Genomic DNA, 13,785 nt, shown 5'->3' on the forward strand with positions numbered 1-13,785 from the left:
CATAAAAGCAGATACGATTCGCACCTATTCGTATTTTTTAGGATAACATCCTTTAAAAAAATAGATTTTGGGTTATTATTTAGGTCATTATTTTGATTATTTTTTTTGTATATCTGTATAAACGACTACAATTCTACCAAATTAATGACCTATAAATCACCCGATATCTATTATTTTACCTACATTAATACCTAGTATTACGTAGGTACATATGTATATACATATTTAAGTATGCAAATTACAAATGAATGTCCCATTTAATGTCTGTGACTTAGTAGTACCCATTCAAAAGATTCCATTGTGGTTCATTAACCTCATTCTTAAAAAAAGTTTAAATATGACTAAGTTTATGGCCTAAGTAAGGCCCCAGTCGCAGTAACAAACAACAGTCCCAAATGTACTTAGTCGCAATCACAGTACCAGTCCTAGACCCAAAGCCGGCCCCAATCAGAGTCCGAGGCGGGTCAAAATTCTAGTTTAAAATTTAAATTAGATCCAGGTTTGAAAGGACTATTTCTAGCATTTTAGTTTCAAGGTAACCACCTGCAGGGCCTCACGTTCGCATGAAAATCGTAAGAGTATCGTTGAATATCTGTTTAATTTAAACTATAAAGATTTTCTTTGCGCTTTACTGTGTTCTATTACATACCTACCTAAAACAAAGATAAAAACCGGCCAAGTGCGAATCGGACTCGCCCTCCGAAGGGTTACCTACGCACAAATATAACTTTATTTTTATTTTTTTACATATTTATAAATAAGTAGGTACTTGTATAAGTAGTGTAAGACGCGTATTACTTGCCAAATTTCATAGTTCTAGGTCACCGAGGAGTACCCTTTAAATTTGATTTGATTCCCTTGGAGAGTGTCCAAATATACGTTGTTTGCGGCATAAACGACCGTATCTTTGTTTTTCGTTAACTTAGACGTTTGATATTTTACAGCTTCAAGGGGCGGTAGAGTAGAACCAAGTAGACCTGAGTATTTCGTTTTAATTTCATCTCGATACCTCCACGCGTTCTCGAGAAGGGTCTTGACAGACAGACGGACGGACAACAAAGTGATCCCATAAGAGTTCCGTTTTTTTCCTTTTGAGGTACGGAACCCTAAAAATTAATAGACACAACATTTCTATCAGACCGTCCTCGAGGTATGCGTTATGTAAGAAGATATTATTATAAATACTATCAGTAAACTTTTATCCGTGTTGTTCTTTGGTTTATCTACATTGCACAAACACGAAGTGAAAAGGCATCGTGTAGGTAGAGATGGGTCGCGGGTATTTACCCAATTTACCCACCCAGGTAAATACCCGGTAAATACCCATCTACCCGGTATTTACCCGTATCTACCCAAATGGTCGGGTAGATTCATTTCTTGTTGCAAATGTCGATTTGTGTTAAAGTGGAGATATAAACCGAGTTAATGGTTGTAATTATTGTGTGTCATTTAAAATGAAATGGTTTAGTGAAACCTGCAGTTGTAACTAAGGAATTTTTAGTGCAATTTTGATAAATATTTAAAAAAAGGCCGTCATAAGATTATTATTTTTAAATTTGAGTAAATTATCGTACTTATACGTTGATAATACATATTCCAACTTCGGTCGGCGGGGGGTGTGGTTGGGGGGAGGGGGATAAAATAGAACTTTTTGATATTTCTTGGAATCTGTCATTAATATCGAAAAGTGTTGTATGTACAAACTAAAGTAGTCATAATTTTCTACAAAAAAGGTTATATGCATTTTTGTCCTAAAACTAACTGTATTTGACTTATGAGCTTTCCAAGTTGTGATACTGCACAATTTTTTTTTATTATCATTCATAAGTAGTCTTTATTTTCATCTTTCTAATGTATATTAAAAGCGTTTTAAAACATTTCCGGAAGCCAGGGAATGATTTTACACGATTTTCATAATTGTACTGATATATTAAAATCGAATTTCACCTCATAGCAACCTTTTCGTAATTAGTTTGAACATACATTTTATGTAACATTATAAAAAAATACTTAAATTAATCTTATTTATACTCACATACCATTAAACTCATTAAATTTAGAAGAAAAACGAAAATACCCGCGTATTTACCCGCGGGTAGGTAAATATCGGGTATTTACCGGGTAAATACCCGCTTTCGGGTATTTACCCGGGTAGTTACCCATCTCTACGTGTAGGTATCAGCAATTTTGTTATTGCGCCAAACACGCTGTAATCACCTTTAACTTGACCGGTCGTCGTAAGGAGACATCTATTTGCATACATTTAAATGTATTAAAGCTCAGCGACTTCGACAACGAAAAACATACTTACTCCCGTCTAATTTAGTAGCGTAAAATAATATCCAGCCAAGGAAACATGTAATATTATGGAAAATAATTAAGATCGCCCGCGACTCCGATCGTGTGACGGAGTTAAAGTCAGTTAAAGTCGTTTAACTGCCTCCGGACACCGGGCAGAAAAATAAAATTTTGCTATAGGTATAATATTATACAGTCAGCAGCAGAAGTATAGCGTATCAGACTAATATGCATCACAAGTATCTTCCATTCTGACATACTTACATACTTTTGATATATTGATAGCTTAAGGTGCCGTAGGTACAAGAAAGCGGAATTTTTGAAAAATGATACCGCTTTTTTACAGTTTCCAAAAATGTTATATAGTAATCTTGATGATTTTCACTAGGGACTTCATCGATTCGAATCCTGATTTTTAGACTTACGCGCGATAGAAAAAAATCACGAACATAGGTCTAAAACGCACTTTAAAAAAATTTGACAATTTTTATGCACACAACACAGAGCGCCTGTTATTCAAGGACAATCTGGTGTACGAGTACCTATTTTCCGCCCGGTCTCCGATCAGAGATGGTATCGCGGATGCACCACTGCACCAGGGCCATTTTATTGAGCAATTGTATTTTTGGTGGAACTCGTCGATTACTTTTTTTTATTAAAACTTACAACTCTTACAACAAATTAAAATTCAAAAACATGATATTCGCGGTCCTCAGTACGCACATCCATCTCGTTCACGCTTACGCTCAGTGAGAGTGAGAGAAGAAAACGAACCTGCGCTGCCTTATCAAAAAGAGATGTCTTTATATAAAGAACAACGTCACTGAGCAGCAAACTATGAAACTTTCATACAATAAAGATTTGCGAACACTTTTACGGTGACATGCGGTTTGGTGCAACTGACCCTTAAACTGTTGCTGATACCTTTGAATGCAAAATGTCGAGATATGTATCTAATTGTAAAGTAATCGAGAGCGACATATACTTTTGGCGTGTAGTTTTTTAAGCTTTGTACTATTAATGCTGACTGTACATATGGATAAATCGCGACATTAACTTTCAAGTAGTTAGGTACTTATGAATAAAGTTTTATTACCTATAGGACATTAGTATTAGTGTCAAGGCGGTGAATGAAGCTACCTGCAGGCCTAAGTATTGATTTTGAACAGGTGTCCTTGGGAAACCGTATATTTTATTATGAAGCAAGCAAATGTTTTGGTCAATTGTGGATGTTAATGTGGATGTGGATCAATACTAATATACCAATAGGTCTGTTAATTAAGGGCATTAAGGGCAATCGCATTTATGGGGCAAATGCGCCTACTCTATAAGTAGAAACGAATAGCGCCTGCTCAATAAGTAGAAATTAATGGCACATTTTCACTAGTCATAACAGAGTTCACCCGTGGTATAAGTGGCTCTAGCTTTAAGGGGCCCACAGATTACCAGTACGCCGGACGATATCAGGCAAAAGGTAACAGTGGCGAATACACAGGCTGATATCGTCCGGCGAACTGGTAATCTGTGGGCCCCTTTAGACTAGATTATTGAAGTGAAAACTTCTTTAGCGGCGCTGTGCACTTTTTGTGATGGGGAAAAAACGTTAAACTCGCGACAGGTAAGATTCGTAAGACGTAAGACGGACACGTGACCTGATCGAAAAACTGTTACAATGTCATTGAGTTTTCACTTCTGCCGGCACTCCCGGAGTGCAACCCGTTGTTTTTTTTTATTCTTAGAGTACCTAGTTGCATTTGCCCCATAGTTGCAGTCGGACCACGCTAAGATTTCATGTTTTTGCAAAGTTTGCGCGGTAAGAGTCTGGGTGAATATTTAGTACGAGTATGGTAACGTAATATTACTCAAATATGTATATCTAAGTTTAAAAAATTCTGATTTTTTTTTCAATATTTTTAGTAATGCCTATTAAATTAGGCATTTAGTTTACAACCACTACGGATCTGTATTGCACGAATAAAAAAGTATTAATAAAATAAATAGTAAAGTCAGCTCGTACCTACCTTTGTGAGAAATGTCTTTTAATCACGAATTATTCCCCAGCCTAGCCTAACCGAAAAATGAGATGATAGTTGTTAACTTGTTACTTTTTTTTTCATTGTAGGGAATACATGTAGAGACATTGTAGGAAAGGGACGAGAGGTATTTGATTTCTGGAGAACGGAGGCAACATTTTTACATGTTGACGTGATATTAACGTAATTCCTATAGATAACTCTACTTTGTTATCATACTACGGTATTTTTGGAGATAATGATATCGAAGTATGCCTACAGAATGATTTTTTAAATGGGGCATTGAGGACAGCTATCAGGTCCCGACGTCCCGACTTAAGAAAGTATTTTTAGGCCTATAAAAAGACCTTCCTAACTTTTAAATTAAAGATTATTGACCTGGTAATGTCTGGATTGTTTAAATGTTTTGGAAAATAATGTACAGTCAGCAACAAAATCGCCAAAGGGTTTAGCAGGCTAAGGAAGGAGAAGTGGCCCCTGTGACGAAAATCGGGTTTTTATAATGTCATTTGTTGGCTATCATATAATATAGAAACACCTTAACTTTCAGCCCCCTATCTTGAACCGTCACCGAGATACTGTCAAAAACGTCATTTTATGGACACATTTTTCAAAGTCGTTTTTCTCCTGAACTATATAAGATAGAGCAATCAAACCAAATCATAGCTACAAAGAATGAGTAGGAGTATAACTCAGGGGGCCGATTTTTGAATTTCGAGCGCTCGATTTCGTCACTCGAAAGTCAGTAGAAAACGGCGATTTGATAATTTTGAAATACGAGCAATAAATAATGGGAATCTAGTGGCATTGACCACTCGTTTTCAATTCCATTAGTAGAATTTAAATGCCTAGTAGTGAAGATATTTTGAACGGAAAATCACGATATCGAGCGCTCGCAATTAAAAAATCGGTCCCCTGTTTTTTTTTAATATTTAATTCCCTGAAAAAATAATTATTAAAATGCCAGAGATTTTTTTGACAGCTCTTTTCAACAAGTATTTGTAAAGATACACCTATGGAAAAAATCACATAAACTGCAAATAGTATTAGCTACTTTTTTTTTTTTTTTTTTTTTTTCCCTAGCCTACTTTGGTGTCCCACTGCTGGGCAAAGGCCTCCCCTCGTTTTTTCCACTCGACCCTGTCATCGGCATTTTCCCACCATTTGGGGTAGAATGCGTCTTAGCTACTACCATGCGAAAAATCAATTCAATATAATTGGTGCAACATACTTAAAAAAAATTAAATGTCAACTCGCTACACTCGTGGTTCAATTTTGGAATATTTCTCTTACTCGGGTATCAGTATTAGCACGAGCGGTTAAACAACATTTTTGGCCCCTTGTAAAACAAATAACTTATATATATCGGGGATCTCGGAAACGGCTCTAACGATTTCGATGAAATTGCTATATGGGGGTTTTCGGGGGCGAAAAATTTATCTAGCTAGGTGTTATCTCAGAGAAAACGCGCATTTTTGGGTTTTTATATGTTTTCCGAGCAAAGTTTGGTCTCCCAGATATTAAATATAATATAACGAACACTCCCTCTCTTTGTTCTATTCCAGTCAGTACAAATCATAATAGACTTAGACATAATCTATTTCTCTATTACTCTAGGAATTCTTTTGTTTTTGTTTGTTTCCGGCTTGTTGTTATCCTCATAAAACATAATTAGGTATATTATTCATAGATTTATATTGACATACCTAAATAAATCATTTTATAACATGAACATAACGCTTACGTGGGGGCCGATTTTTGAAATTCGACCGCTCGATTTCGTGTATTTCGGTCAATAATATCTCCACTACTAGGCATTTAAATTCTACTAATAGAATTGAAAACGAGTGGTCAATACCACTAGATTCCAAATTTCTATCGCTCGTATTTCAAAAATTAGTATATCGCTATTTTCCACCGCTTTCCGAGTGACGAAATCGAGCGATCGAATTTCAAAAATCGCCCCCTTGATCGTTTTATACATAGTGCCTGTGAAAATATATGAGCTCGATCATATATTTTGCAGACTTCATTATTTTCTCTACTAAGGCGTTGGTGCATTTTTTTTTATGTTTTCATTTCCTTTAAACATAAAAACAGTCTTAAGACAGATTGAGCCCATTGAATATAGGTAAAAGACTTTTTATTAAATTTGTGTTTGTTTGGTAGTTTTACAAACAAGAATGGTTTAGGTAGTTGTGTTGTATGTTTATTATAATACTAGCTGTGCCCGCGGCTCCGCCCGCGTGTAATTCGGTCTGTGTCAGTAAGCGGCTAATTTCTAATCCTAATTTCTCTCCCTATCCCCTGGAGGCGGAACTTGAAGTAAAGTTGACATATGGATATGCTAGAGGACTGAAGTCTAGATAAAATATTTTACAATTAGGTACCACTAAATAAAACTACACTCCAAAATCAATAGTTTTATTCGCCCTTATTTAAATTTTACACGTGATTTAAACTTAGAGAATATAACCAAACGGAGTGGTCATTAACAGGGGTTCCCCTCTGTCGAAAATAGGCGGCCAATGGTCAACCGACGTTTAACTGATATGGCTGTGTACGTTACGTGGGTACACATTTGATGTGCCCCTCCCCCGCAAAAAACGCCAAACTATTTCGTACCGAATATTATAGACATGGCGTCTCCGTTGGTTATATTATCTAAGGATTTAAACGACAGAGTAGTAGGTGAATATCGGACGATACAGTAAGGTACAATTTTTTTGGTACATTGAGTGACGTTCATTGCTGCATTTCAGCTGAGAATGGAAATCAGTCACATCATTTTATCACGAAAATTGACAGTGCCGCAGCAGTAACGTTGCAGCAGAGTACCTAATGCTGCTGCAGGCACCACCCAAATGGCACCTTAATCATAAACAGCTTATAATGTTGTTGAAAACGCGAGCGAAGCGAGCGCGAAAATTTTTCGATTTAAAAACGCAATTTGATAGACAGTTGTACATTTTTACTTTTAGTATGGAAATCAGTCACATCATTTTATCACGAAAATTGACAGTGCTCCAGCAGTAACGTTGCAACAAAGTTATGCTGCTGCAGTCCCCACCCGAATATCACCTTGATCATATCTTAGAAAGTTATCGAAAACGCGAGTGAAGCGAGCGCGAAAATATTTCGATATATAAAAACGCAATTTGATAGACAGTTATACATTTTTACTTTTAGTACGGAAACCAGACACATCATTTTATCACGAAAATTAACAGTGCTGCAGCAGTAACGATGCAACAGAGTAATGGTGCTGCTGTCCCCACCCGAATGTCACCTTGATCATATCTTAGAAAGTTATTGAAAACGCGAGCGAAGCGAGCCCGAAAATTTTTCGACATAAAAAAACACAATTTGATAGACAGTTGTACATTTTTACTTTTAGTGTGGAAATCAGTCACATCATTTTATCACGAAAATTGACAGTGCTGCAGCAGTAACGTTGCAACAGAGTACCTAATGCTGCTGCAGGTGCCACCCGAATGTCACCTTTATCATAAACATCTTAGAATGTTATTGAAAACGCGAGCGAAGCGAGCGCGAAAATATTTCGATAATTTTTGGTGCCCCCTAGACATGGTGCCCTAAGCAAGTGCTTATTTTGCTTAAAAGGGTTAATCCGGCACTGCAAATGACAGAGGTCAATGTTTTTTTTTTCAAAGTACCCAACTTCGTGGCCATTATTAAGTGCTTAAGGAGGCGATACGTATGAATATGGATTTGATATGGATGCAATATAATGTTTACTCAGCTCCCCAAAAGATGGCACTGTGCAATGAGGGGCAATTAATTTACTGTCGTTTAATTTTGTTGTATATTAAATCAACACAATTATTCAATTAAATTTGTTGATATCCGTACGATTGATTGAAATTTTAGAAGAGGGGCTGTTCTAAACTTAGAGTTAATTTGGCAAAATCCTTCCTCGGTGGCTTATTTATGTCACATCGTATTAAATTCAGCGCCATCTGTTAGTTTACCAGGGTACTCTATAGTGTTCACACATATTTGAAATAAGTTTGCCCCTCCTTCCTAAGTAGCGCCATACGATTCAGGGGCAAACTTAAGTCAATTGAATGTTGTGGCTACCCCCCCTTTTAGGGGTTGAATTTTTATAGCCTATAACCTGGCCGGAGATTTTATCGACAGATTAGTAAAGTTTTCATCAAAATCCGTTCCGCCGTTTTCACGTGATGCGCGTTCAAATAAACAGACAAACAGATAAACAGACAAACAGACAAAAATTCTAAAAACTGTTGGAACGTGTTCTGTGATCAATTCTAAGTATCTCCAGCCAACTTTTTTTCAAATATCTTCCATGTACAGACTTTCGACCCTCTTCAGCTTTATTATATGTATACATTACTTATGCGTATGCCTTTGCCTACAAGAATTAAAGCGACTGCGAGGTTTATTTATTGTTTTGAGAGTTTTTGAAGTGTATGAATTTGTCGTCTGCCGTAAAAAGTTTTAAACTACATAAGTACACATGTTTAATTAATTAATTTCCTCACAGTAGTCCTGAAAAGCACTTTGTAATTACTCGACTGAAAGTGCAACAGATGGACTCGTATTTTCGAGGCCCAGTTATTGCCAAGTCAGTGCAAAGTTATCGTGGCCCTACGGTCCTAGTTTATACAAAAGGTTCAATTCCTACATGTTAAATGTTTGATCTTACAACATTTCCACTGTAGTTAATGTAGGTATAATAAAAGGTAAAAAAAAAATAGATAAGTACCCATAACTAAACGAAATTGAATTAATTAGGTAGGTAATTAACAATACTCGATAAGGTGATATAGAAATTAAGCGGAAGTGATGAATAAATGTTATATACATTTTCTATTACTAGTTTATCATCTTCAGAAATCTGATGTTAAGCGTGCATGATGATCCGTTATCTCCGGACAATGCATTATCGATTGCGACATGCCGATCCAGTGAACAATGTTCTGCGACCTTAATACTTAGGCACGTTTCGCCATGCCGCTGCAAATAGCTGATGTTTTCAAAGCAAATTAACATTTATCGCTCAATAATTAGTGGTCACCATTGTAAAAGAATCATTGCCAGAACGGCTACGCTCACAGCCAATTTAAATATTACCGCTTTTTTTTAATTAGTATTTGCATGTGGTGTGTAGCGTCCGAGTGAGCCATCATGTTGGCTGTGTACTTCCCTATACTTGTGTCTTTGGCTGTGGCAGCTCCAGGAATTTCACGTACATGCTATGATTACTGCAATTCAAAGTAAGTTTTACTTTACATATTTCTTTTTTTTTTCACCACACTTGCTCAAAAAGCTCTCTTAATCTTCTGATATCAAAGCACAAAGTAATTTAACTCGTTTCTTCATGATAGCTGGTAGGGTTGACTTACTGGAACGCGGTAATATTGAATGAGAAATATTGAATAGACTTCAAATTATATTTAAGTATTTACCTCCCGGTATATAATTTTGTGTTTCACTAGGCAGCAAAGCATTGCTTAGGTTAAATAATATAGTTAATTTCTCAAAGAAGCAGGTATTATAAAAGAAACATTTTGAATATTATTTAATCAATCAATTATCAACAGATATAACATGCATGAGATTGTTTTAGTTTGTTTGTATAGTCTAGGATGCAAATGCGAATTTCTGCACGTGTCTGTGTTTCACCGTTGTTCCTCATAGCCTTTACAGAGCTACTACCACTTATAGTTTCCGAAAAAATAGAGCCGAAAATATTTGTTAAAATCTTTTTTTTAGGGTTCCGTACCCAAAGGGTAAAACGGGACCCTATTACTAAGACTCCGCTGTCCGTCCGTCCGTCCGTCCGTCTGTCACCAGGCTGTATCTCGTGATCTGTGATTAGACAGCTGAAATTTTCACAGATGATGTATTTTTGCTGCCGCTATAACAACAGATACTAAAAACAGAATAAAATAAAGATTTAAGTGGGGCTCCCATACAACAAATGTGATTTTTGACCGAAGTTAAGCAACGTCGGGCGGTACTTATGGATGGGTAACCGTTTTTAGGGTTCCGTACCCAAAAGGTAAAACGGGACCCTATTACTAAGACTTCGCTGTCCGTCCGTCCGTCTGTCTGTCACCAGGCTGTATCTCACGAACCGTGATAGCTAGACAGTTGAAATTTTCACAGATGATGTATTTCTGTTGCCGCTATAACAACAAATACTAAAAACAGAATAAAATAAAGATTTAAATGGGGCTCCCATACAACAAACGTGATTTTTGACCAAAGTTAAGCAACGTTGGGCGTGGTCAGTACTTGGATGGGTGACCGTTTTTTTTGCATTTTTTTCCGTTTTTTTTTTCATTATGGTACGGAACCCTTCGTGCGCGAGTCCGTCTCGCACTTGCCCGGTTTTTATAGATAATGGTACGGACGAAACCCTTCGTGTGCGAGTCCGACTCGCACTTGCCCGGTTTTTTTTAATTAATATTCCGATTTTGAGGAATGATAGGTACTTTATTTCGTTACTTACATTAGCTTTTATGTGCAATGCAAACCACTAGATATATAAAAATTGATAATCGTATTAACTAAAATCTTTCTATAAAATATATCAACGCTCAAAACAGATGCCGCTGCAAACGTTTATGTTTAATTTTTCTTGATGATGTATCCAAGAAAACCAAACTGCCGGGCAGTTTGATTTTTTTGGATTTTTCATCATTATTGTAAGAGCTAGAAGCATTTAAAATTTTGTATGAAACCTGTTTTTCGCTCCTAACTTTATAATACAGAAGTAATTAAAAAAACAAAATAAATCAAACAGTATGACTAAAATACATTAAATTCTGTAAAAATAATTTTTATAAGTAATGTCAATATCCAGGGAGGAAAATGAGGACTACGTTTGTATGGAGAATAGATCGCCCCCTTTCATCTTAAGGCAGGATGACATCGTCTAATATTTTGTTTTTTAAATTTTGGAAACTTTAGTTACCTACACATAATGTTCAAAATGGATTGTGAAAATTCGAACAAAAACTTGTACACACAGCAACACTCCTGACTATACATTAGTGGACCTTATTACAAAAGGCATAAGGTCTACCGATATACAGTTAACAGTGTGGGCGACTGTACCAGAGATATTTATATAACTCCGTATCTTGTACGAGGGGAGAATAATGTAACAAACTTGTACAAAAATGTTTGTGCCGCACAAGTGTCGCACATTGGTGGAATCCCGCCTTTAAAGTATCATTCTGGCTAAAAACTGAATACAACCTAAAATTCTTGCACGTATGCAACATTAACTAAAAACATATTTATCTCAATATGAAATGATTGAATATACTAGTAAAATGCCCTCAAGTAGATTGATTTAAAAAGGTTTTAGTGGGTTTATATTATTAGAAAATATTTTACTTTATTATAAAATTAGAATAAATTATGTATTTGTGATATTTATTTTTCCAGAGAATCCAAAGCACTAAAAAATATTGTGCCCCTGGAGTGTAATTGTGCGGATTTTGTAAATATTGTGATCGATTCCGAAGAGTCATCCACGCTCACTCTAGACGATACCGGCGTTTACTTTGTACCGGCAGAAGTTCCATTCATCCAAGATCAGTTTAATTCTCAGCCTTTCTTCATTTCAAACCCGGCAAAGTTATTCCCAAAAACAAAATATAGAATAAATAGAGATTATGACTTTTCAAAAGTGCCCCTAAACGATCCCTTGCCTTCGCAGAGCGCACATATTGAAATATACGAAAAGACGGAAACTTTTTCACAGACCACAATAGATGAGGAATCAGGAAAGTCCCCATTATATTTAGATATAGACGTGCAGGATTCGGTAGATACAGATAGAACAGCTGAAGATAAATATACCCTTATTGAAGACTTTGAGACCACCGAAAAGGCTTTGGTTAAATGTCTCGACTTCCAGATTGTACATTACACAAGGCAACATGGATTTATGAAAGAGTTCCAGGAATTCTGGGAAGCCAGAAATTTATACAAATATGAAAACTGGTCTGATTTGGATGTAGAGGAAAATATTCAAACATGGTGTAGTGAGCCTACTTCTATAGTGCAAAAGAGCCTCCAGGAAATTAAGCAGGGGTTACCAAAAAAAGAACCTAATTCCAGGTCCGTTAATAATATTGCAGATAATGTCAATAAAACTGACATAATAAATATAACTAACGAAACAATCATGCCAGAGTTTACAGAGACAGAAAATACAACATCCCCTTTCGGTTCTAATATCCTGCAGTATGATAATGTAACTGAATCACCTAAAACGAGTAATAAAAGCACCGAAGCAGATACTGTGCGGAATAATGTGACGGAGACATACGATACTACATACAATCCGATCGTAAAGTGGGCTGCCGTCAATATGAATACGTCCTCCAGTTTAAATACGGATAATATAAACGAAATACAGCATTTAACTTTCCCTGCAGATGCACTGTCTGACACAACTGCGACAACCACAGACGAGGTATTATTAATAGATTATCCGGACAAAACTAAAATTGCGACGACTACTATTAATACATTATTTGCAGACAAATTAGACATAACTAAAACTACATCAGTAAAACCAGAAAATGATTTAGACACAATGGGTTCTGAAGATGTTATACACACCTACGTCCCAGTTACAGACGTTAAGATACTTGGCGACAAAGATGACATTCAGATCTTAAATAACAATACAACTTTGGTCCACATCTCGACCACCCCTTTAAGTACAGAACAATCCCTGGGAACAGAAAGTATCATTGATAAAGATATTTTCGATGAAGAATCTTTAAACGAATACAATACTCCACAGATTTTAGTCACCAATGCTCAGTCTGAACTTCGAAGTGCGTACGAGGAAAATGAGATAAAGATACCGAGAATAATAACCAAAGAATGTCATAATAATACCATACAGAGTATAATAGACGGCATTGAAGAGTTACCAAATAATGATTTCACAGATAATGAGTCCGACATAAAGGGCCGTCTTTATTTCGTTTCAAACAAAGAGCTTGTTCCAGTGCGTTTCGTACAAACGAATGGTGGTACCATCAATTTGGGCATAGATGGGCCCGGACTGTGTGATAAATTAATCCGCAAAGCTGACAAAAAATCAAGCTTACTGACTGCCTTATGTGAATATATGCAAAGTGACATGTATCGAAATAAAAACCCATAAAACAATATACCTTTTTACTGTTATTATAAGTTATTATTTTGATTTTTGAAACGTTTTAATGAAAAAATCATACCACTGAAAGTTTATTGTTTAAAATTTTGTTTGTCACTATCGTACAGTTAGACCAACCTAAGTTGGCAGCGATTTTGATAGCCCAGACTGTGCAAGTGTTAATATAAACGTCAAACTTCTATGAAATTATGACGTTTGAAATAATACTTACACACTCTGTGGTATCAAATACGCTGCAGAGTTAGCTTAGCCTGA

At 36.2% G+C, this 13,785-nt stretch overlaps 1 protein-coding gene across 1 annotated transcript; it reads left to right on the top strand.

The window, feature by feature from the left end:
• Positions 1 to 9,273: 9,273 nt before the first annotated feature.
• On the top strand, positions 9,274 to 13,525 carry LOC134805352 (uncharacterized). Its single transcript, XM_063778688.1, has 2 exons — positions 9,274 to 9,592; positions 11,778 to 13,525. The coding sequence occupies exons 1-2, from the start codon at positions 9,504 to 9,506 to the stop codon at positions 13,516 to 13,518; spliced, it is 1,830 nt and encodes a 609-aa protein (XP_063634758.1). The 5' UTR covers positions 9,274 to 9,503; the 3' UTR covers positions 13,519 to 13,525.
• Positions 13,526 to 13,785: the final 260 nt, after the last annotated feature.

The sequence above is a fragment of the Cydia splendana genome, chromosome Z, assembly GCF_910591565.1.
Source record: "Cydia splendana chromosome Z, ilCydSple1.2, whole genome shotgun sequence".
NCBI classification, from domain to species: Eukaryota; Metazoa; Arthropoda; class Insecta; order Lepidoptera; family Tortricidae; genus Cydia; species Cydia splendana.

Coding starts and splice junctions, on each gene's coding strand:
- LOC134805352 (XM_063778688.1), top strand. CDS start 9,504: ATGTTGGCTGTGTACTTCCCTATACTTGTGTCTTTGGCTGTGGCAGCT. Junction 9,593..11,777: donor TATGATTACTGCAATTCAAA/GTAAGTTTTACT, acceptor TTATTTTTCCAG/AGAATCCAAAGCACTAAAAA.